Raw genomic sequence first — 25,976 nt, forward strand, 5'->3', positions numbered from 1 at the left:
TAAAAAGAATCCTCACAGTGTGCTATTCCCCCTCACAGTGTGCTATTCCCATAGCTCAGCTGCTTTAGAAATAAGAAGGAAGACTTTCTGAACCACAGCTCTCTAAGTACTCAAGTGTTGTGGTCAGGAAAAGCTCACTGCTATTGCTAAAGTATTGAGAAGTATGTAAAATCACAAAGAAGCAACTTCTGTTTCAGAAGGGAGGAAATGGCCATGGTCTATAACTGTGTTATTATATTGTTTTTATCTTCTAAGCAGCTTGTCTTGCAGGCAGGACTTCAACTGTGGAGGCACAGAAAATTTCCAGGCACGCTGGCGATGTTCCATACCCACTAATAGCCCCCCTTAGTCATGAGAAGCAGCAGCACATAGTAAATCATGCTGAGGACCAACAAAAGGTTTCTAACAGCTTTGTTAATGAGCTGGAGGTAAGAGCATGTCACTGACATTAGCAGAAAATATTACATTTGGATCCAATACAGGCAGAATGTGAAGATTAAAATGATCTGGGCAGAATTGACAGTAAATCAGTCAATTTCAGGAACTACAGCAGTTGAAAAGAAGGGCAAATCTATTTCTCTAGGTTTCAGTTGCAGTCAAAACTGTGTGGCCTTTCTAGAGATCCAGAGGAACATGCCTTTTGTGAAAATAGAGGCCCAGCAGATGTATGTGACAGTGACATCATCTGCTGGCAAGTGACAGCTGGTACTGCCCCAGTGGCCTCAAACAGAGCTATTGATGGGAAAAGGTGCAAAGAGAGAGAAAGAAACTAAATTAATCCAAAATCCAAATTAAAAGACTGTCTGACATGGTCTAAGGCTGCAGTGAGATGCTGCTAAGTGAACAAGGCACATGTTTGTTCCCAAGCTGTCTTGAGAATTTTGTGAGAAAATCCCTAGATGCAGAATTTCATGGGAGACTAAAACAGCAGAGGAATGAAATGGTTATGGATGTAGATGTGTGCTTTGTCAAAGACAAGGAGAATCAGAGTCTGCTGTTGGGATAAACCACAGAAGTGTCTTGTCCTTCCCACAAGAAAAGTTCTGTTGCTGAGGGAGAAACTCTGACTTTATGAAGAAGGAGTTGTGAGTGGTGGTGTAGATAGGAGTGCAGCTGGGGTTTTGTATATGGCAAAACAACCCTGGGAGGGAGGCAGCCACAGATGGCTCTTCCTCTGGGCGATTCACCAGTGACACCAGGGCCCAGTTTTTTGGACCAGGTTCACATTCCTGAATTGCTTTAAGCACGCAGTACGTAGCAGGGAACAAGGTTTATTAACTGTTTTTAAGGAACCCTGGTCTACCAAACTAAAATTAAAGAAGTTTTCCTCAACTACAAAAAATTTGCTTATGCAGAAAACAAACAAACAAACAAACCCAGAAAAATTGCATGACTGTGAAAATGTTTCTTTTCTTCCAAGTTCATTTTCAGCACTGAATTTGAATTGGACTCAGCAAGACTAAGGAAAAAGGAAGATAAATCTGGACTGGGCCAAAAGAGACATAGTCCAAAGGAGCAAAGGTTTCAGTGCTGCATCTCAGAGCCACTAACAGAGGTTGGTCATAGCCCCCAGTGAGACACGTCTTAAAATCTCAAATAAAGTATCTGAGCCAGGGTTCTCCTAAGTGTGGTCCAGACACAGGTTTGCAAGTGAGGTGAAGTCGGATGTTTGAAGAGAAAAGTGACTGGTGAAATGCAGGAGTCTGGAAGGAGGTGAGTGAGGAGGAATTCAGAGAGGAGTGGAGGAACCTTTAGAGAAGACTGGTGCTTAGGGGCCACCACCTCTGCAAACAGAACAAACAGCTGCTAGTCTGATATTCCTTGGGGCAAAGGAAGGAGCTGATGTTACTTTTCCTAGTGTGTGAAGAGCTCCAGTTTCTCTGTGTGTGTTAATTTGGAAATATTTAAAACAAGGAAAAAATGGTTTCAGAAGATGAGTTTTTCCACTTTATGATATGGAGGCTGTATATAAAGTATTTCATAATGTTTGGAACACCTTCACAGCAAGCCGTTTGATATGTTCCCTGAAAGTTTTTCAAAGTCTCCAGAACATGTTTATGGCTTTAGTACACTTCCTTCCAAGCCCACAGTTTCCAAAAGTCAAAGCATCTCTTTTGCTGCAGCAGGCTAAATGAGCCCAGAAAGCAGCCAGTCCTGAGTTCTCAGTGCCATTTCTGACCCCTCTGATAATATTTTAGATACCTCAGATATTTCTTCATCAAGCTCTCTGAAGGCAAGAACTGTTAAATCACGTCTGTAAACTGAAGCATGGAGAATTCTTTACATGTGTAAAATTCCTCCTCATTATATAGAGAGAAACAGTTTACAGACTGCTTTAAGTACAAGGCAAATAATTCACCAGAACAACACGAGCCTCTTAGCCTTGATGATCTTGTTAGGCTACAAATGTCTGAATGGCTTGCCTGGTTTACTTGAAAGTGACTAAATTAAATGCTGTCTTTTGTTCATTAGCTGGGAGATTTTTTCCTAAGCACTTTGCTCCGATTCTGAAACATCTGCACAAAAATGAGAAAAAGAAAAGAGGGCAAAATAGCACATAAAGGGGATTTAATTCCCTCTTAAACAGAAATGCAAATTAAGGAATTCTAGCTGGCCTGGGAGACCCCCACTCAGGGATGCTGGATATTGGGTGGGAACAATATGAACATACATTTCTCAGAGCATTCATGTTACAGAGAGCTCCATAACTGGGGTTCATCTATGGTCATATTCACAAGATACGATAAATTATTGTTTAATATTTACATTGGGAAATGTTGAGAGATCAGACCAGAATCTGCATTTCAGTGGTCTAGACTGAATTTACACACATGAAGACGGAAGATTACCGTGCTGCCTAGAGCTTGAATTCCCCTCATGGAGCTGCATTTCAGATATATGAAACATGCTGAGTTCCATACATCCATCAGTGCATGGGTTTCAGCGCCATCTGACATATTTTCAAACATATCAAGCTCCATGTATTCTTTATGCACTCCTGCTGAGACTGCAAATCCCCAGATAAATGCTTGCACCACAACACTGAGGGGAAGGCTTTCATATTTTATTTCCTTCAGTGCTCACGGTGTCAGCACTGTACCCTGGTTGGAGGCAGTACTTGCCTGGTCTGCGATCTCTGAAGTTCAGCAATAGAAGATCTGGATCCAGGGAACAACCTAAGTGCTGTGTGGCAGCCATAGGGTGAACCTTACAAGGTTCTTTTCCTGGACAGTTTTTTTGTTTTCCACCTGGAAGTTTTGCCGGGTGGCTTTTGCCAGCTCCCCATAAGGGCCATGGGTGCCCCGATGTCCCTCGCAGCAGGGAGGCTGGATCGTGGTGTGCCTGCTGCAGCGCAGTCAGTGCAGATGTGCAGATGTGCAGTCAGTGCCGATGTGCAGATGTGCAGTCAGTGCCGATGTGCAGATGTGCAGTCAGTGCAGATATGCAGATGTGCAGTCAGTGCCGATGTGCAGATGTGCAGTCAGTGCAGATGTGCAACGCCATCCCACGGGATGTGTCTCCTGACGGCACAGCCTGGCCTGTGCTCGCAGGGGCTGCAGGCAGGCTCCCCTCCTGCTGCTGCTGAGTGCCCCCGCTCTCCAGGCACATCATCCCACCTGCGAGTGCTGACACCCACTGCAGGACCCCAGGCACACCAAGTTCTTGCATGCTCAGAGACAGATGTTGAAAGGTGTGTTTTTAGAGTTGCTAGCCATTTTTGTCTGAAGCATCTGCTCTACTGCGTGCTTTCCTGCTGTCTCTTATTCCCTCAAATGAGGAAGAAGGCAAGGTTTGGGAGCCAAGTCTAATCCTGTTTACATGATGCTTTTAACTCCTGTATTACTAGTTCAAAGCATGTGTCCAAATTTAGAAGCAAGACTAATACAACCTCAGGCTTAGCACTCATCAGATCTCACTAATTAAGCATGTTCAGGCCTGGTCAGTACCAGATGGAAAGCTGTCAAAAAATTATATGCCTTATCTAGGAGGGGTGTCAGAGGCTGCAGGTGATGCACTTCTCTCAGTACTCAGCTACTGTCGCAGCCACACTTAGCTTGGCAGTCCGGAACATCCGGAGCAAAGTTTGATTTCATTACAAGCATAGCACTTCACACCCGTTTTTCCATGAGGAGAGAGAAAACCAGCCTGATTTTGAAGACCAGCACAGAACTACTTGGCATTTAAATCCTGAAATTCCTATTCAGAGAACAGAGAAGCACTTTGATGCTGCAGAACACCTGTGCTGGCCATTGGCATGGTGCTGTCTCCTAGTGCCATCCCCTGAGTATGTGTAATGAAAATGAGGGTGATTTGGTCTGGAGCCCTGCAGGTGCTCATTTATCATCAGTAAAATACTGATTTTTTTTTTTTTTTTTAATGGAGACAGGACACTGATTGAGTATCAAGCTCCAGAGAGAAGAACAAATCTCTTCTTTCCTGCATTTCTTATCCTGCTTATCCATCTGATTACCACACTCATCTGGCCATGCTGCTGTTACATACTTTTCAGATATGAGTGAAACTCACCCTCAGTTTAAATGTCTAGCATGGGATTCCCAAATGATCCTTGTAAGGCTTAAGCATCAACCAGATTTATCATTGTATACCTGAGAGCTGAGTTCAGTCCTAAAGAAGGCTTTACAAAAGCCTAGGAATGGTCATTGTGACACAAGTGGTAGTAATAAACCACTTTACATAGAAGACACAATTTTGCCAGTGGCAAATGCTCTACAACTTGAGAGTTACTAGATATACATGCAAAGCTTCACAGCAGACTTTCTGCTGCAAACTCTTTAACTCCATAGCTATGTTGCAAAAACAAAGCTGAGCCTAGAAGGTGACAGAAGTGCCCACAAGGTTCATCATATTTGCCACAAAACTCATGTATGATCCAAAGCAAGCTGGGATCAATACTTTGAAGTGATGTTGTCTTTCTGATTTCACACGAATTGTCAGTAAGAGATAGAAGGTAAACGGGCAATTTACAGATTTAAACCTAAGGCAGATTCCTGCCTACAACCTGGTACGATCTTTTAACTCTTTGTTTAGAAACTTCCTCACATTCATCATGCATTTTGAAAGTGTAAACCAGCTTGGCCTTTCAATAGCCAGTAAACAGCAAAAAATACGAAGTGAAAATCCAGGGTTTTTGCAAACGGTGTCTAATTCTGTTTCTACAATGCTGTCAGGTTTAGAAATATCACTGCTTCCCTTGCAGCCCATCTCTGTGGGATGCCACCAGCACCGTGGGATTCCCCCAGCTCTGTGGAATGCCCCTGGCACCCTTTTGACCCCCGGGAGGTGCACACATGGAAAGGCCCCTGCGCCCCAGTCCTTGCCCAATCCCCTCACCCTCAGGTGGGCTCCCCTGGCCTCTCGAGCAGCCACACATGCTGTCTCCTTTTGTAGAGCCGTCAGTCAGGATAACGTCCTTGACCAGGCAAATCACAGCCACTTTTCAGCTGGAAACAATGCTGGAGCCACAACAGGGCATTGTGCTCAAAGTGGATTACACAGGCAGGGCTGTCTGCCTGGCATGATATTATTATATCAATAGGACTTTTCTTTCTCCCGGAAAACGTAAGCTCTGTTATCTTTTAACAAAGAAACCCAATGCCAACCTGCTGCCAGTCGGCACATTTAGCACAACACTGCTGCTTTTCTTGGAAAGCACTAACAGCTTTTTGTGACAGAGTCAGGGGCTCCAGTGGGGAGAGAGGGGAGAACTTCATCAGTGGTCTAGATCCCCCTTTTCAAATCTGGCAGTGAGCAAACCATAAAACGGAGGTCACACGATTAAAGCTCTGCCCTGATACAAAATCCTGCTCCACTGCAAAGCCCCTGTGTGTCAGTAGAAAGCCCCCAGCAAGTGGGGGCATGCAGTGGATGCAGCCCGTGGATGGTGGGGTTCGTGTCCCTGTGGTATCAGTGGAGTCTGCATCTGGAGCTGATGGTGGGGCAGGAGGAGGAAGAGTAGGCCAGTGGAGGTAGCAGCGGAAAGGTGGCACTTGCCAGGAAAACCCTTTTGCTGTGTTTTTCACTGCTCCTGAATAATGCAGAGACCTCATTGCTGGCCTATGAGGAGTCAGTGGCAGCTGAAACATTCCCTCAGGTCAGCTGATTCCTCTCAGTCCTTGGGTTTGTTACATTCAACAATTTCTGGATGTATTTTTCCCCTTAAGCAATTTTGCACCACCATTGCCTTACACTCTCTGTTATCTCTGGCTCCAGCTGGGCTATTTATTTCTCATGACGTAATTCCAGTCAAGTTTCAGAGCACTTGATTCCTGTAAAGCAGCATTAAAAGGCTGTCACTGCTGTGCCCACTGATTGTGGATAAAAACAAACATTATTCCATCTGCCTACATCAATCTGTCATGTTCACCCATCTGTGGTTTTGCCTGACAGTTGAATTAATTTATCATTAGAATAAATCCCTTTCAAAAAAAGGGAAAGGAAAAGCAAGGCCATGTGTTGGGTTGAGTTTAGTTTAATTTGAGATGTCTGCTCGAATATACCAAAGGAAATTTGTGAGTAACCTTCCTAGTCCATGCTGGGAAATATGCCTGTCTTCACATATACTGAATGTGTCCACTTGCAAGGAGGGGCTGGAAGACAAGCCAGGTACATATCCAGCTGTCTCAGGAACATTGCCTAAGGTATGGTTTGGTCATATTTGTCTCTATGCATGTCAAAAGGAACCCTTTGAAATCAGTGCAGGGCTTTGGCATAAATCTAGCATTACAAGGTGACCCAGTAGAAGACACCGGTTTACTGGTGCCTGTCAGCATCTGTAAATACATATGTTTGTGGCACAGAATCCCTGCTCTTCAGCATAGGTTTTCCCCATCCATCTCTATTGATCACCTGTGGGTTGTATTTCCAGAGAATAATCTTCTTTCCAGTTTGAAATTATCTAATCCTAAATCGTTCCTTCCTTGCTGGCCAGGCAGTCATTTCATCCACTTCAGTCTTCACTGCTCTGCTTCTTGTACAAGATGAAATGTTTCCTAATTTAGTGCTCATTCTCCTTCTTCCCAGAGGCATCTACTCTGCCTGGGCCAGGATTTGTAGAGCTGCTTGTGCACCTTGCCTTGCAGATAGGAAGGGGCTTGGAGCCCTCACACAAGCCAGAAGTCCTGGTTGCCTTGAGATGGAGCGTGAGTGCAATGCAAATGAGCAAAACCCACTCCAGTGGGTCCCCATTCCACTGCAGTGCCTGCAGCATCCCTAGGCATGCACCATCTTCCACACAGGAAAAGGTGACCCAGAACTGGGTCAGAGATGCTGGGTGTGCGCTGGAATAAATCCCTGAGCCTCTGAACATGAATGAGCCAGTCAGCTGTAGTTCATTACCATCTTAGTCATTACTTTGCAAATATTTGGGCTTCTGCCAGAATTCATCAACATATTTCTGGATTCCAGGAGTGTCAGGAATTCATACCAGCTGTTCATTAGTCACTGCTAACCACTCAACTTACTCATGCTAGGGAATGTCGGTGTTTGCTTAGAGAATTAGAAACCATCCTGGCTCATCCACCAGGCACCCTGCTCACAAAGGTTCATTAGTGTAGCATGTTAGTCAGTTTTTTGTGGGACACCCATGGGCGGAAATTTATTTGCCCAGACAGTCAGCTAATGTTTAAAAGAAATACCCCAAATGCTTCAGCCTCATTTCCCAAAACTTCCTACTCCCTGCTGCGTGACTGCCCTGAGTGGCTCTGACCAGGGATCTGCGGGGGGCTGGTGCTGGGCTTCTGCCTGTCACTTAATTGCTGCTCAAAGCTTTTTTGAGTGTCTGCTTGTCATTTCAGGGGTACTTCAGGCCTAAAGTCCACATTGCACAAGGCGCTGGAGCAGAGCCCAGAATCACCTCCTGCCTCATTGCACTGCTGCATCCAGCCCTGTCTGATGAGGTGACCTGACAGCCGAGCTCAGGTTCACTTGTCCCTCCTGAAGGGGAAGCTCCTGCACTGAGGTGGCTCTGAGCAGGATCCAGCTGCTTCTCCGTGAGGGCAGGCTCCCCAGGGAAGCAAGTGGTCACAGCACAAGTCTGACAGAGTTCAAGAAGCTTTTGGAAGCTCTCAGGCATGTGGTGAGGCTCTTGGGGATGGTACTGCTCAGGAGTTGGAGTAGGTGGTCCTTGTGGGTCCCTTCCAGCTGGACATATTCTGTGATTCTGTGGCTCCATTGTATGAGAGCATCCTCAAAGCTTACCACCACCCAGTGAGGGGGCCAGTGCTCTTTGAAAGGAGAAGGGAGAAGGGGTGAAGCAAATGATCAAAGTGGGGTCCTCAGTTCACCACAGAAATACATCTAGAGTCCCCAGTGTGGGACTCAACGTGCAAGCTTTGCACAGACATATTGCTCAAAGACTTGCACGCTCCTGCAAGGCTTCTTTTGGAACTGAAGAGGTTGAAGCAGCTGCTCCTTTCATGATTTGGTCTGAAACAAGTAAATGGCAATCTCTCAGGGACTCTGTGCAGCTTAGCCAAAGCTGCTGCCTGTCTTGGGTGACTGAAGGGTGGAAATGTCAGCTCCCAGGGACACAGACTCTCCTAGAGGTCCTAGATGGGTTCCCCCATCAAAGACAGCCCTTTGCTGGCTTTGTTTAGTGCCAGCATCTTCTTTCAGCCGTTTGCTCCCTCAGGATGAAAGTGCACAGCCTGGCTTGCCAATGAGCACTGCCCAAGGGAATAAACCTTTGAAAATGGGCAGTGGCCCAACTCAGCCTCCTGCCTTTGCTCTGGACACCCTGGTGCCAATGGAAGAGCATCTTCTGCCCTGGGCCTCCTAAGGATATGCAAGGAGAATGACATCCAGGAAATCTCTTTATGTTAGGAGTATCTGCTCCAACAGGCAGCATTACCCAGTTATGGCATTTGGGGCTGGATGATTGTAGGTGTTGCTCATTTACAAGAGATGGGTTTGGCTCTGAACCAAATGTTCCCAGCATGTAGAAGTCTTTCTCATAAGCTCACTTATGTCCATCTTTGCTAAAAGATCTCAAGTGGAAAATTACTGAGGAGAAACTAAATGGTGAATGTGGAGTCGTGTACCAAATATTTGTGCAGATGAAAGGAAATGGCCTCTATTACAGGGAGATAAAGAAGGTACAAACACAGAATTTAACTAAATGGTTGATTTTCTCCTGTTAGTCCAAAGGAAAGCTCTAATTTCCCTAGAAAGGACAAAAGAAAGAAAAAAGCACAGCCCAAGGGAAGGGAGGAAAAAAAGACATTAAAAAGCATAAGACAGTATTTCCCATTATGAAAGGGGCTTTTTGGAGACATAATGCTCAGACCTACATTATTACAAGATTTTTTGTGATTTATGACAAATCTTATAGCTGACAGAAAATACTTGACATAATTCAGTTAATATTACAAAAGGTCTTTGGAACAAGTTAGCACAAGCTTTAAACTTTCAACTTTGGATAAATTAAAATTCTTACACAAAGAGCCCATAAAGACAGCACGTGTCCCAGCAACACCATGAAAGTTATGGTTGTTATGTGGACATACACAAAACAGTTGCTGGGTTTGGGAGATTGTCCTTTAGTCTACTGTTTCAGAATAATCTTGAAAATTAACTGAAGGAAAGAAACCCAAAATTCGTATGCATTCTTGCTTTCAAAAAATATAAGAAATTGTGGCTGCTCACTGAGCACTAAAATCTGCTGTCAGTTCAGTGTCAATCCCACTGGACATTGCTTTTCTCAAAATACAGAGCTTCTGTGTGTAGGAGGCCACAAACAAACCCACACAATTACTCACCAAAAAAAAGCATTGTCCCAAGATAGAAAATATAGACCACTGTCCCTTTGCAACTGTGATCTGAGTCACTGCTGGCTTTTCTCCAAGTTCTGTTTTGAACCTGTGCTTTTGGGTCAGGCTCTGTCTTCCTTGGCAGGCTGGGATAGATTGATTACTTTCATTATGTCTCTATTCCTGTTCAATAAGTTTATAAAAAAATGTGTTCCACTTCTCCTTGCCTTTCAAAGAATAGTGAAGTTTGCTCAGATTTAGTGATGTGTTGCTGCAGCAATGAGGAACATACTGTATGTTAAATAAAGCGAGATCAAAATGAGAGATCAAAATGAGTATTCCTTTCTGTGGAACATTTTAGAACAGAATTTTTAATGAAATTACTTTTAAAAAGCGGTTTCATAATAGTATAAAAATTCTTTTATTTAAGCCCTGATAGAAAAAACCCAAGCCACTTACATTTTTGCTTTTTTCTTTTCTCTGGCCTTTCTACACTAGAAAAGAGAAATAAAGACCACAGGATAAGGGATAAACTTCAGTTTAGATCAGCAAACATGAATGCAATATTGCTTTATACATTGGAGGATGGGTAGAGAAAGAAAAATGACCCCTGTAGTTAATTTTAAACCATATCAAATCCCTGAACTTGTTTTGTATCTGTCCAGTCTGGAAAGAGAATTTATGTCTTGAAATGTGCTTAGAAATCAGAAATTATTTTCTTAGTTAAGTATGAGCCATTTCAAACACATCAACAGGTTTTTATGAAACAAAATATCCCTTTTTAGCTGACCTCACTAGACACTTGTGCTTACATGGCAGACCTCTCCTAGATACATGTACTGAGCTGGTGGCTTCATGCTTTTTTCCATTCCCCCTTTCATCTCCTACTTCTAGCCTTTGTTCCTCTGTGACTTTCTGAATGGCAGCTTGTTTTTCTTGGCTGCCTCTCAAGAGCATCAGTCGACATTGGATCAATGGATCTCATCTTCTTTGATTTCAAACCAATTTTAAACCCATTAAAAATCTGATCCGTTTGTCCTGGTGTGTTCCCACTCCTGCCTGGCCTCCAGAAGCTCAGATGTCTTATTTAGGCAAGGGCAGTAAGGTGCCAAAATATCTCCCAGTTTGTGGTCTGAGCTTTGTCCTGGCTGTCCCCTCTGTTGCAGGGCACAGTGCTGCCGTGCTCTGGCTACCCAAGGCTGCTTCAGCCCATGGCTTGACCCTGGCATGCAAAAGGCACCTGGGGGCACCCCATGTGCCTGCCAGTGTTGTTGGAAACCCTCTCCCCAAAGCAGCATTTTTCTGTTGTGCATTGTGGTGGATGGGATTCAGACCACAGATTTCAGATTTCAGCCTGTAACCTCCTGCAGACATTTCTGAGCCAGGGATCCGTAGGGAGGATTAGGATGTCACTGGCCTACACAAGCAGTAGAAGTTCATTCCCACCAACCAGATCTGCAGTGGTCTCTTCAGGACATAAGGAAAATTTTGTTGCCTCCTCGAATGCCCTTGCACTTGGAAAATCCTCCCCATGCCAATGATGAAGTGAAGCCCTGATCTTCAGCCTGGCTGTCAATCTGTTTCCTTGCTGAACTTCTGGGAGCTTACATCCATGGCCCTGCCCAAGTCTCACAGTCACTCCAGCTGTTAGAAATGTCTAAATTTATCCTGTATGAAATGTGACTAAGTGGCTTTGTATCAGCTCATATCTCTCCAGATGTTTCAGGATCTCATCTGTCAGGAATGTATTTAAAATTTTGTCCAATGCCAAAATCACAAAGCTATAAAAATATTTCCACCCGTAACAACTTCTGAATCTTTCTGAAATTTCCTCTTAAGCATTGCTTATCTCTCTTCGTCCTTTTCCAGTGATTTCTTCTTTCAAACCAAGGAGAACATTATCTCAGTCATAATTCAGTCATTCAACGTCCCATCTCTAAGAATGGCCAAGATCTGGTGAAGAGCCAAGTAAGCTCAGAATGGAAAACTATGAAATTAAATAATTTGACCATAATTAGAGATATTCCCCAGAGCTTAGTGTCTACTATGTGTCTTAAAAATATTTTTGGTCCTGTCTATTGCTACAGAGTCTTCATTCATATGCAGCTATGAATGTGTTTATTTGCTTCTCTTAAAAATCTTAGCTCTGCAGGGCAGCACATTCTGTTTTATGCTCTGAAAAGATATAGGACATGGGAAAAGAAATCTCTCATATGTCTCACTCTTACAGTGCTGTGATATCCTTGTGTTAACCATTATTATGTTTTTAATGGAGTTGGAAATCCCCTAAACTTCTTTAATTTGTTCTTTCATGCTGTATTTCATTTCATTTTCCCTGGCATTCAGTTGTGATTTTCTTTTCTGTGCACAGCTGCACACTATACTGCCTTGAACGACCGTACCATGACTCGTTTACTCTCAGTATTTCTCTCCAGTCCTTGTTCAGCCAGATCAGGCTTCATTGTCTGTGATTCTAGCTGAGGTCTATCCTCCCTCTTTGTTTCCTCCTGCTTCTGTATGAATCCCATCAGCACATCAGCATCTTTCCAACAGCGGGTTCCCAAGTTGGTGAACAGACCTCTAGGCCCTTTCTAAGGAGTTTTTCTGTTACAGAAGAGGTCATAGGGCAAAAGGAACATTAATTCATTGCCTGGGTTATTGGAGGGCAGTCAGCCTAATCCCCCTTGCGTCATAAAACTCAAGCTAAAGGACTTGGGTTGAGCATGGCTTAGCAGTGCCTAAATAAGAAGGAATGCAATTTCCACTGGGACTGGGGCCACAAACTCTGCAGATCAAAGTATCCTGTCATCTTCCTTTTAGGCATCCTGCCACCTTCTTGTTCATATTTTCCTGAGTGAGCTAGCTGTGTGCACCGGGAGGAGATGGAGAAAACTGGGTGCCCAGCAATGGGACTACAGAGATCCAGGACATGAGTAGGTAATTCATCATGCTGGATGGATCTCTATGTCAAATCAGCATCTACCATATCTGTCCAAGGGGTTTTCTTTGGACTGTAATGCCCAAATGATGCATATGGCTTATAGGACCCTAATGGCCTGACCTGAAGGAGAGGTCACTCGTGTGATCCTGTACCTGCCCCTGGGTGCTGGAGTGCTGCTGATGCTCACCTGGAGCAGAGCTCCTGTTTAGTGGTTATTGAAGGAAACCTCATTCTCATGTGCCAGAACCAGTCTGCAAATCCAACCAGTAAGCAAGATTGGAGATAAGTGGAGATGATCAGGGAACTGGTTTACAAACTGCACTACTATTCCTACGAAGCCAAGACTACTCCCATGTTTGTCTGTCAGAGATTTTATGGCTATGACAGTGGAAACATGCTGCTGCACTGCTGGACTTCGTTGTTTTCAGATGCTAACACAATAGTCACTTTGTCACTGCAGCCACTGTGCTTGCTCTGTGAAGGAGGGGTTTGAAGGCTCTCAATGGACACTCTAAGAAGTCTAGACTTATTTTATAAAGACAGGAAACACAAAGAGTGATTGTCTCATATTTTTTCATTCTGCAGATGACTTGGCTTTTTGGACTCCTGCTTTATAGCACAAAAGGGTACTATAATGACTGGGAAGAGTGGAGTCTGTCATGCTTAAGCATTTCTTTTTTTGTCTAGTATTCTTTAGAGATAATTTCTTACACACAATCTTATACTAATTTTGTAAAAAAAAAAGATATCAGCAGGAGGGGAATGAGAGAAGTGGGTGGGTATGAATGACAGATCAGGGAAGGGAAGACAGATATCAGGTGGAGGCTGCAAATGTAGGATTAGTTTTTTTAACAGGAGGGAATTAAAGGTCATGATGGCAGGAAATAAAGGATGGATCTAGGCTGCAACATGGAAAAGCAGAGCAAGTTTGAGACTCAGGAACTTAAAGTAAGGAAGAAAACAGGAAGATCAAGAAAGAAACAATAGAAATGAAATCTCATTTAATTTTATTTTCCAGCACAAATAGACCATTTTTTCTCCTTAAAGTATACAGTATGGGTTTCAGCTGATAAGTTCATGACAAGGAAGAAAAAACATCCCTATCAAAGTTTTCATTGACTGAGAGGTACAGTTTGGAGTAGCAGAAAATATTTTGGGGTTAAGAACATAGGTTTATCTGTAACAAGAAATAATGATCTGGAAATGCCAGGATAAACCTTTTCATAATGTTCACAGCAATTTTTAGGACTAGTTTGTGTTAGCATCAAAACTTTAAATTCAAGCAGCAATGGTATCAACACTGACTGCAGCTGGTGTCATCCCAGTTGAAATACCAGCACACCCAGGATGCATCAGTTCAAGCCTTTTCACTACATGCAGACATTTAGACCCCTGTCTCCTGCCACACTGCTTTGGGTTGTGGTGGGTGTTTTGGGATGTGCTGCTTTTCATTGCTCCTGCTGACACTGTACCTCTTTGCATGCACATTCCCTTGGCACTTGGATATGCATCGCTGTAAAGGTGGGCCATTCCTCCTAAGTGGTGCCCAAAGCAGCAGGGGATAAAGCCACCCTCTCTTGCACAATCTCTGTGCAGCAGCAGCCTGTGGAACTCGCTAAAGAAACCTCAATGAGCAAGACAAAACACTGAGAATAATTCAGCCTGCAAGAGCCCTTTGGTTAGGATGTTTTCCCAAGAAGGTTTAACCCTGCCCAGGACTCAAACCAATACTTTGCTGTTCCTTGGTGAGGCCTTCTTTCACTCCTTTAGCTCCTTTGGGAGCTTGGCGTGCTGAACATGGCAAATAGGAAAATTTTCAGGCACAACAATGTTGTCAATAACAACATCTAAGAAAAGTTCTCAAAAAATCAGTGATGTTCAGAGTTTAATTTCAGGGAAAAGAATAGTGTTGGTTTACTGAGAGGTCATCCGAAATGAGAACAATCACATTTCTGATCAGATGATGAAGTAAAAAAATAGCCATGAATTCAGCCCTCAGTAATGGTTTTGTTTTTCTTTAAAACAAAAGGTCTTCCATGGCCTAGAAGTGCTGCAGAAGCACCCAAGCTCTCAGAGGTTTCAGGGGTGTACCACTGAGACAGCTTGGAAATCCAGGAGGATTGACATCTAATGTGTGCCAGGGAACTTCAGCAGTCTCAGTCTCCAGTGAACAAGCTGAATCTTCCCAATGTAAGCATCAGAAAGAAACAAACCTTAAGGAGCAGCTGTGCCAGCTGTCCCCAAGCAGGGGTCAGCCCATCTAAGGCTTAACAGCAAACCTGGGCAGGGAACCAGGTCAAGAGCAACAGCAAAAAGAGAGCAAATCCCCTCATTCTTTGCACATCCTAGTCTAAGCATGCAAACTCCTCCAAAAATACTGTAAAAGAGTTCCAATTCCCCACTGAATTGGCATACTCATCTTATGAGCAAGATGGTCAGGGCTGTTGTTAGAATGGTCTTATTCAAACAAACTAAGCATCTGGCTGGTATCTGTCCTTGTTTGTGAGCTTTTTCTTTTCTTTCCAAGCACAGTCACAACACTGACTCATGGCACTTGAAGGAGTTCCCTGTTGCCCAGCAAAAGTGATTTTAAGCCACCATATATCAAAGTTACCCTTCAGGAGTTTAAAGCAATCACCTGAAGAAGTCTTGCCTGCTGAAATGTTTTCATAGGAGTCCACAGGCCTTTGCTAATGAACTAATGCATCTGGCTGCATGTAGGAACAGCAGCCCCTTCCACTCCCCTGTAGTTCCCAGTGCCCAAAGCCCACTTGCAGAAGTGCTTTGGGCATTTAAGGCCTCACAGCTCTATAGCAGCTGTATTTTCTGCTCTTCCTGTGAATTTATCAGGTGAGCCAGTGAGAAGAGGCTGTGCAGACTAAAGCTGCCTTGACTTCTTTTTCTGCTCTGAGAGCTCCTCCCGAACCTCTTGGGTACAGGGTACACAGCTAGCATGTCCTGGGGTAACAATCTGTCACTTTACTACTGCAAAATGTCTCCAGATCCCCAGGTTCCTGCTGCATGTTGTGGGATCAGAGGCATACACACCAGGGCCTGGAAATCTGAGCTGCTTTGGGGAGGATGGAGAATCCCCAGAGGACTCTCTCTGAGATGATCAGGCTTTGTTCTGGCCATGCTGATATTTCATGTCTTCACTGCTGCCTGCAGCGTGGCTTAGAGGTACCAAAGCTGGCTGTAAGCAAGAGCTTAATACAGGCTAATTTAGCTTAATTGCTCTATTTTCAACCAGAGCAAAAGTCATGAGGCCCCTGGCACCTCTAACATATGCAGGAGTAAGGCAGCTGGGAATAGTGTTACTTAGGCTGGTTCCCTGGCCATCTTCCCACTCTGTGCGTGTTCCACGTCCAGACACACTGAACAACCAGGGCTGTTGTATGTAACTACCCATAAAAATTGATGTTTAAAAGTTCCCTAGTCATCCAAGCTTGAAAGCAGCCAAAGGGTGACTAGAGTAAATGCACAAGTTACATGAATCCATAGCTCTGCTACATTATGGTGCTACAACAGCACAGACACAGCACATTCCACATTTATGGAGCCCTTTCTGTTTACAAAGAGAAGTGCTCTTCCATTTCCACTTCCACTGAAGCTAATTCATTTGACTACATAAGATACTCCAGATAATCTGCTGGATGCATGTTGGTCATACAGAATTCTCTTTTGAAGGTGGATTTTCCACCAGCCAGCACTCAGTGATGCTCACACCCAGTAACCTGCATCACGAAGTCTGACTGCAATGAAAGTATCTCAGCTAGAACAAGCTCTTTCTAGCATTACATCTTTCCACTGCACCCCATGGTGCATGGCCAGCATTTTCCTCTGACCAGGACTGTGGCTCCCTGGGTTATTCCTGATGTCCTCAACGCAGATACTTTGTTTTCCAAAGAGGGGAGGGAAAACAGACCTTCTGCAACACACCTCTTTGTCAAGAGACCTTTGCCCTCAGCACAGGACAAGCATCATTTCTGTCATGTTTTTGTGGAGTCTCTGCTACACAGAGGGGAAGGAGGAGGACAGCCAGTCATGTCCCTGCCCTCCCCAGCTATGTTGTCACAATCTGGGTCTGTGGCTCCTTCCATCTTTGCTGCTGGCTCATTGGTACAAACTCCCCATCACTTCTGCACGGGGCTCTGCCTGCCTTTGGAGGCTGCACTGCATGTCCTGCAGCAAGCAGGGTGGGAGCCCTTGCACTGCTGCCCAGAGGGACTCAGGCTCAAGAGGGGACCAGCGCTCACAGTACCCCTTAGATCCCAAGAGGAACTTTCTATTCCAACAGCTCATTCAATCCAGTGAAATCATTTAACCAATGTTTTCTCACATGCTGTCTGACAGTCATTTCTGTTTCCTTTTCAATGGAGTCCAATGGGATCTTGAAACAGTAATGTGCTTTCTCTAAATGCTGCCTTTATTGCTAGGTTTGATAAATGGTCATTATTTAAATTGATCTGGAATGCCTGCAGGGGGTGATTTAAAACCACGGTACCCTCCCTATGCTTGCCATGAAACCACTGCCAAATGCTTCTTTGAGCATTTCTAAACTGAGTTTGTCAGATTTTCATTGCTCATCCTGTTGATCAGGCAGACAGAGGCATGTTTTTCCTGTCCTGCTTTCTACTAATACCATCTTTCCTCCGCATGAGTAGTGATTGTAACTGAAGGCTATTAAACCTCATTTAATTCAAATGTAGTGCAGTTCTTGAACAGTTCCACTGAGGAAGCAGGTTCAGCCACAAGTCACTGTCCCTGATCCTCCAGTGCCTACTCCTGGCTTGCTTAGTTAGATTTTAAGCTGGTTTTCTAAATTCATTCTGTGTTTGCAACTGGAAGTCCCTGCAGCTGTCTCTGCTAAATTACCTTTCTGTAAGGTGCAGTGCAATAGGCTTGTTTCTGCCCTTCGGTACCAGATTCCCATTGATCAGGCCACCAGGGAAGAGCTGGATGCTTTGAGAGTCCCCAGGACACCTGGACTGCTCAGCACCATAGAGCTGAGAAGGATCACAGAAGGATGATGCCCATAGTTTGAAGCAAAAATTAAAGAGCAGATGCCAAAGAGGGTTGCATGGCCTCACCAACATCTACATCCCACACATCCAGGGGTGCCCCTGACAGACATTCTGGTGGAGAGGTGGGAGCAAACACAGCTGTGTTGCCCTCCTTTCCCACTGGAAAAGGCACAGAGGGAAGCACAGCATGATGGGTTCTGTGTCCACACACATAATAACACCTGCTGGCAGAGGACCCCTCCCTCAGTCACCCTGAACCCCAGCTTGGGGGGCTGGCTCACCTTACACCAATGGTGAGGTAGAGCAATGCCAAGGGTCTTTCCCACATCAGGAGTTGAGGAACAGGCTGTGGTATTGCATGGCCAGCCAGGTGTTTCCTGGAGGTGAAAGATGTGCCAGCTCTTACCCTTGATGGTTTTCCAGCACAAGGCAATGGTCCAGACCAAGTTGTGGCTTGGAGGGTAGTGGAGAGGTGACAGCAGATTTCCTCAGCTAATCCTTTTCCATCTGTATCCCCAGCCCACTCTTCCAGCCCCACATCCCACTGCTGTGGCTACTGCTGGCTGCTGGGCTTTCCTCTGGCACTCTGCTCCCAGCTCTGGGACTGAGTGCCAGGGCTGAAAGGAAGCCAGGGTGAGGGCCTGGGAGGGCTGTGCCAGTCTGTCCCACCGCCAGCCCCATCCATCGCAGCCACCTCTCGCCGCTCTCCCAGCTGCCAGCAGGGTTTCTGCTGACTAGATGCTGAAGTTGGCAGAGGTGGCATTCAGGAAGCAGCCAGGTTAATCCTCCTAATAATTTGTAGCCTGGATGACAGAGAGAACTGACATAGAAAGCATTGATGGGTTTCTACGGCATTTAAATTTTATCCTGGTCTTGATATTTGCATATCAATTACCCAGGAAAGAAGGGGAGGAGGAAGGGCAGAGGTTATGTGGGAGCTAAGAAAACACTGAGAGCAATAGTCCAGCAAGCACAGGTCTTATTGCAAAAAATTATGCTGACTGCCTACCAACACTTTTCTTTCTTTAGCAAGTCCTCCCCATCTCTTTCTGTCTTTTACTTTGCTTTTTTTCCTCCTGAATCCCCTGTAAATGGAGCATGGGCAGAATAGCTGGTTCCCCTTCATTCCTGGTTATTCTAAATGGACAGTAAAAGAGAAAGAGAGAGAAAGGGAAAAAAAACCCCAAACTCAAAATGCCTGGAGCCATGGCTTGTAGATAAAAAACAGCTGCACATGAAAAACAATTGATGTGGGGTTTGAGCTATTATGGCTTGGAGAATGAAACACCAACTCACCCTTCCAGAAAGATGGCAAAACCTTTAAAAAATATTATTGAAAATAGGGACTGAGGTTGGGTTTTTTATAGCAGTGAATGTAGAGAATTTAATGCACTTATATCCAGCCTTGTGCACTGCCAGGCAATCCCCTGCAGCACTGGACTTGGGACTGACCTTTCTTCCTAAAACAAATCCCTGTCAGAAGGCATTTTGGGGCTGCTAGTCAGAGAAGTGTAGCAGCTATTGGACCTCCTGGACACCTGAAACAGCCTTAACCCTCTCGTCCCTCCCATGAATCCCACGAGAGGACTGTGAGTAGAAGCAATTCCTGCTTTCATGACCAGGTGATGAACTCTTACTGGAGTATTGGTGTGGGGAGATCCATTCCCACACTGAAAGGACCAGTGCTATACAGAGTGGCAAGGATTCAAACCTTTACCAGACTATATAGTAAACAGGTTCTTCTGTGATTAATGAAGGGGTTTAGCATTATGTGCCAGGTGCAGAAGTCTACCCAAGAGACTGTCATGGCTTCAGTTTTGCCCTCACATAAAATGTGAAGTGCAGTGAGTAACTCCAGGATTTCTTCTTCCTCTCTTTTTCAGGTTCCTGACTGACCCTTTGCATTTTTTCCTTGTGGTGGGCAAAAATAGGGTGTTTTCCATCCACATTACATCTTCCATCTCAAAATTAGCACTATCACTGTATACTCCTTCTGTGACTTGACTTCCAATTACATTGAATTCCATAAATCCCACAAAAGTGCTCCTATTCTTATATGCACACTGGTCGAGCACACAAAATACTTGGCTGCAAAAAGTTAAGTCAGTCACTGGGTAAAGGGCAAGGTAAGGGTGTTTTGGCTCCCTCATTTTCTCGAGTTGTTTGTAGGGTGTTGTCATGTATTCAGCTTTAACAGGAATTTGCATACCACAGAGCAAGTGAACAGATTGCCCAGAGAGGCTTTGGAGTTGCCCTCACTGGAGACGTTCAAGAACTGTCCGGACTCAATCCTGTGCAATCTGCTCTAGGATGACCCTGCTTGAGGGAGGGTGGACCATATGACCCACTGTGGTCCCTTCCAGTCTTACCCAGTCTGTGATTCTGTGACATTGTGAACATGGAGCTTTAATCAGTAGTTTGCTCTGGGTTTTCCTTTGGTTTATTTTCAAACAGAAAACTTGGGAACCAAATTGTTTCAAATTCTCATGAGTCAGTGAAAGGTTTTTGTTGCTCATTGGATGATGGTTGGAAGATTTTAAGTGATTTTTTATTGAAACAAATTTCTATTCCTTTCTACAAAGTTCTTCTAATATGTTTAAATGTGTGCATGGTACATCAACCTCCATTCATGGCTAGAGGAGCAGATCATCTCCTGAAAATGACAACAGCTACAAGATCTGGATCAGCCAAATTTTCTCTGAAATCAGTAGGACTGCTAATCCAGTAAGTCCTTCATATAAATAGCAACATCACCAAATCTGATAAAAGTAAAGGACAAGTTCTACTGAGAAGAGTGAGATACATCCAGTCCTGCCCAGAGGACACTGAAAGGGTCCCTCAATGAAAACTAATTAACAAAAATAAGCATCTCTGCAGCTAAAACACAGAGGTAATAGTTCAGCTGGAATTGCTGCCCTGCAGCTAGACTGCTTGGCAGAGACTGCTCCGATCCATTCTCTCATCTTCCCACCAAACTGTGATGCTCTGGGTAGCACTGTGCACTCCATGCACAGCGCTGAGCAGGCCATGCCCAGCTGGTGGAGGAGCAGTGAATGAACCAGCAGGCTCAAACAGCACACATCACACCACTTAAAATAGTCAGGCATGTCTGAAGGACTGCATCGACCCCAAGGGCCTCCAGTTAAACTGTAACAGGAGTTCTGCATACTTACACAGATGCCAACAGACAAAATGCTGATCTTTGAACAAGCCTCTAGTTAAAAATAAGTTTGGTCTTTTGAATTTTTGAGATTTTTTTAATGACAAAAGTCTAAACCAGGTAGCTCTAACTGGGTGAGGTATTTCTCTCCCCCCTCCCCACCATGGTCTGCTTCTAAATTTAGCTTCATACAGTGACTTGAAAGTGTTACTCCCAGCTCATCCTTACCCTTGGCAGGGTGCTCGGGGAGGAGATTCACTGAGGATCATCTCTCCTCACACAATTCAGGAGCTGGGATTTCACACTGACAGATAAGGGGAAAATACGTCTGCTTCCACTCCCCAGGGATAGCATCATGCCTTTGGAGACCTCTGCCAAAGCAGCAGGCTCCTTCCTTCAGGTTACCTCCTCAGCATCTCTGAGAAGGCAGAGGCCATGCTCCCAGGCCTCTCATCCCAGATTATTTCCTTCACATTTACTGTGACACGTCTGTTGAGGGAACATCATTACTCTTTAAAGACTTCTTACGTATAATTAAGAAATGCATACACCAGACAGGTGATCTTCACATTCTGAGCCTTTCCATCTACCTGTCTACCTACAGCACACTGCAGGAATCATGGAATCACAGAATGGTTTGGGTTGGAAGGAGCCAAATATCATCTAGCATCTACCCTCTGCCATGGGGAGGGACACCTCCCACAAGCCCAGGTTGTTTAAAGCTATCCTGGCCTTGAACACTTCCAGTGATGGGGCATCCACAACTTCTCTGAGCCATTCTGTTCCAGTGCCTCACCACCCTCACAGTGAAAGGTGATGATGAACTATCAAATGACAGCTGCAAACAACTCTTGCTCTTCTTTAACTAGTAGTACAGTATGAACCCAAAAGTTTACGATCCTGAAGAAATTTGGTGAGAGGTGTACATTCACCTCCTCACAAATATGTGATTTTTCTTCCTCTGGCAGCTCAAGGGGCAAGACTGACCAACAAAGGAAATTAAACTGTGCTGAACACCTCTGTGCCATTGTAACCTACTGGTGAACTCCCAGCAGCCCTGTGAAGCAGCAGAAAGCAGCACCTGTCCTGGGAAGATGCCCACAGTTTGTGACGATGCACAGCTCCCTGGGATGCATTCATGAAGCCACTGGCTTGTGTGCACTCATGGCTGCAGGTCCCATGGAGCCTCCAGGAGCCAGGAAAGGGGTGCAGGAGTTCTCCATGGCCCAAGCTGCAGACTGTGAGGCCTCCAACAAGTAAAACAAATTCCTCTAGGAAGAACAGAGCTGATAGGCTTGAAAGTGCAGCTGAGCTATTTGGCTTAAGAGGGCTGAGGCACATGAGCCAGGCAGCACCTCAGAGGAGTGGGATCATGCTATCAAGCTCTCAGATGCATGAATACCTAAGATGACTTTGGGATGTCATCTCTGAGGTTATCTGGAAATTGTCCTTTATTCTCTCCAGTTTTCTATTCCATTACTCTGTTTCAGCAATATTTGACTTCCTGCCTCTGACAATGCTGTGGGTTTGTCCTAAGCACACACTCTCTCCCTCTCCTATCCCCACAATTACACACCCACTGTGCAACCTCTCTCCTCATGTCCATTCACTGGACACTGCTCTTCCCTCTTCCAATTTAAGCCTGAACCTGTTTGCACTCTCCAGGTAGTGATAGCACCATTCACCTCCTTCAAAATTTTTGTTCTGCAGTTTTTCAGTCCAGATCATCTTCCTCCTTCCTGCTTCAGGTATTTCTCCAGAGCCATCCTCTGCTCCTGTCAGGTCTTCTCTTCTGCCCTATCAAGAAAACTACTCCTGCTGCATATGGACCTCAACCTGCTCTCTGCTCCTGATGCCAAATGGGTTGACACAGCAGTGTGAGCTCTTGCTCAGGTGTACCCAGACTTATCACCCTACAGCAGACTTATCACCTGGCACTGTCGACGTAGAAGGAGCTATGAGTTATGAGTTGCAATGGAGATAAATACCCCAGCTGTGGCTTGCACTTTTCTTTTCCCAGCCCTGCAGAATGTGACTGCTGCAACCTGTCTGTAACAGCACAAACCCCTGTGTGATTCTTTGGCAGTACATCACGGTTTTGAAAGATGCAAGGCAGAAAGCCCCTGGAACATCCTTTACCTCCGTGGTCACTGCTATAAGGAAGCTCAGGCGTGTGGGAGCATCCCACACCGTGACAGTCAGGCTGCAGGAAAAGCCCCTGAGTAGCTCACAAGTAGCCATGGGGACTCTGTCTAGATGCTCTCACCTGGAGGGTAGAGAAAATGACAGTGGCAAGGTGAGCAAAATGCTTCCCTGTGGCATGTAACTCAGCACTGAAAAATTAGAAGGGTGGCAAAGATCAACCTTCCTCTACCTTTTAAGGTAAAGACATAGAGATAACACAGTCCAGTCAGATGATTGTGCACTAAATACTTTTCAGTGAGCATTTTAGTGATGATATAATCCTAGCAGCTCAAAATGTGCACTGAAATGCATTACAGGAGGCAGTGTGGTAGTCTTAAAACACTGTTATGCTGATTTTTAAAACAGAATTGTTCTTAAGTTGTCCAAGTTCAAAGTGCAGAGAGTGACATATTGTAGCATTTTGTAGCTCTTGCAACATGCTCGCTTCCCAGATTAGATCAGGTAAGTAAAAAAAAAAAGACTGCTCAGAAGTGCTCCACCCTTACTCTCTTAATGGTCCCTCGCTGAGACCTAAAAAGGTAATGGTCTGGGGGCGAGCCGAGCACCCACTGTGTCTTTTCCCAGTTTCAGAGCCCAAAACTGTTGTTGCAGTACGGTGACCGGTACTATCAAACCCATCAGACCATATGGGAGCTAAACCATGGATTGCCAATTCCCAGCAAAGAAGGGAAAACCTCTCACGTTTACGTGGTTCCATTGCTCAGTTACCAGAAAAGCCGATAAAACAAATAACGTCTTCAAAGTTGAGAGTCCCGGGGTTACTTGTGGTAAATAAGCCCCTCGTTAGAAACCGAGCCGGGCCGGAGGAAGGCTGCCTTTTCCAGCTTCACTTCCACCCTCTGTGCCCCGACAGCGCGCCGGGGCTCGGAAGCCGAAGCCTCCGGGCACTGGCGAGGGGTAGCCGCCTGTCCCGGGGGACCGCGGATCTCCCTCTCTGCCTCCGGGCACCAGCCCGCCCGCCCTGGGCTGCCGCGGCGGAGCCGCTGGAGCTGCGGGCACGGGGCGGGGTGTGTATGTGCGTGCGGACGGGAGCCCTCCGCTGCAGTACCGCGCCCGGCCGCGCACCGGCAACAGCCCCCCGCGGCGCGGCGGCCGCGGCGGGCGGGCGGGCGGGAGGGCAGGGCGGCGGCGGGCGGGGCGGGGCGCGGGGCGGTGCGCGGGCGCTGCGCGGCGGGCGGCGGGCGGCGCGGGGCGGCGCGGTGCGCGGCGGGCGGCGGTGCCGCGCGGGGCGCTGATGCCGCGCGGGGCCGGTCGCGCCGCGGGGCGGCGGGGCGCGCAGGGCGGGCGGCCACGGGGCGCTCGGCCATGGGGCGCGGGATGCGGCTGGCGTTGCTGCTGCTGCTGGGCGCCGCCGCCGCCGCTGCAGGTGGGTCGTCACCGGCCGCGCTCGGCGTTCTCGGTCCTCCGCGGCCGTGCGAGGTAGATGCGCGCCGCGTGTGCGTGTGCGGGTACGCTCGTGTGCTGGAGTGTCCGCGCCCGCGCGCGCGGGGTACGCGGGCGTGCGCACGCACGGGGACGCGCACGGGCTTGCGCGCACTGTGCTCACACGCGTCGGTGTCTGTCCGCACGTGTCCGCACCCACGCACGTACGCGTCTACGTACGCATAGGTGTGCGCGCAGGCCGGGTGCGCGTGTGCCCGCGCATGCGGTGCGTGTCGGTGCGCGGCGCGCGCGGATGGCTGTGGAAAGGCGGGGGCCGGGATGCGCGTCCCCCCCCCGCGCACCGCGCCGCAGACAAAGAGGGGTCCGGCCGCACCGCGCTGTGCTGCGCGGGGCCGCCCCTGCCCGCGGAGCCTCCGGCGGGCCGGCGAGGCCGGGTGGGCTCGGGCCGGGGCTTCGGGGGATGCCGCGGAGCGCTGCGGATGGCAGCGGCGGGGCGCTGCGGGCTCCGCAGGCGCCTTGGGCGGCTGTGCCCCGCGTCGTCGGGGTGCGGAGGAGGGCGGGCAGGGTTTCCAAAGCCCCTTCCCGCAGGGTAAACACTTCGCGCTCAGAGCTGCCCGCAGCGGGGTCCCGCAGCAGACACACTCGGGCATAAACAGTTTGCGTAACGCTTCCTCGGCCGGGTGCAAGCCGAGTGCCAAATTTCTTTTTTAAAAAGAAGAAAAAAACTCTGATGGGAAACAAACATTTAATCAGGCACAAGATATAAACGAAACATCACAAGGCATGTGTTGCTAAAATGCTTAAGCAGGAAGCATATGATTTTCCATGGATGTTTTCCCAGGTGAGTCATGGTACTTGCTGCATGCTCTTACTCATTACTGAAGATCCCAGTCCGGTGGCATGTACAGTAGATAGAATGGGAAGATTGAGTCGGGCAGATGCATTAAATGCAATAGGGAAAAGCACCTTTTCCAGTGCTGTGGCAGACCAGTTGTGAACTTGTGACTGCCAGCATAGAAATCTCTATGCTCTGAGTTTGTCCTTTTACTGAATTCCTGTGGCAGCCAGTGTTACACTAGAAAGCTGTCACTTTTCATAACACGAAGTGCTCTGCATTGGTCATGCAACTCTTTTCCAATTCAAGTGAAAACAAACACCCTTTCAAAAGGGGTTTCCTCTCTCCCCTTTCTGCCCCGGGACCCATGTCTGTGTGCCAGCAACATTTCTCAAATCCTGCTGAAGCCAAGGTCCCTTGCCCCAGATCTGATCCCAGCTGAGGAAGGGACCCTCAATGCCTGGCCCAAAGACAACTGCAGTCAGTGACCGTGCATGACCAGGGCTGGAGCACACCCCGAGCTGGGAGCAATCAAATACTCTCAGCTCCCGGGTTCTGACATGGGATTTTGTAGCCAACCCCTCCCAGCTGGGCTCAGGCAGAGCCTTGTCCCTGCCCTGGGGCCATCTATGACAGCCCTAACATCAACTGCAGTCACAAG

At 46.6% G+C, this 25,976-nt stretch overlaps 1 protein-coding gene across 2 annotated transcripts in view; it reads left to right on the forward strand.

Moving 5' to 3' along the window:
• The first annotated feature begins 24,355 nt into the window (after positions 1 to 24,355).
• The window catches only part of NTN4 (netrin 4), a 47,837-nt gene continuing 46,216 nt past the window's right edge, over positions 24,356 to 25,976 (forward strand). Inside the window, exon 1 of one of the 2 annotated variants that reach the window (XM_059846750.1) lies at positions 24,356 to 24,463. In XM_059846750.1, coding sequence (XP_059702733.1) covers positions 24,403 to 24,463 — 61 coding nt within the window. In that variant the 5' untranslated portion in view covers positions 24,356 to 24,402. Of the gene's footprint in view, positions 24,464 to 25,055; positions 25,322 to 25,976 lie in introns of those variants that run through there. The other variant, XM_059846751.1, reaches the window with a different exon arrangement.

Source organism: Haemorhous mexicanus, chromosome 5 (assembly GCF_027477595.1).
Source record: "Haemorhous mexicanus isolate bHaeMex1 chromosome 5, bHaeMex1.pri, whole genome shotgun sequence".
Classification (NCBI taxonomy): Eukaryota; Metazoa; Chordata; class Aves; order Passeriformes; family Fringillidae; genus Haemorhous; species Haemorhous mexicanus.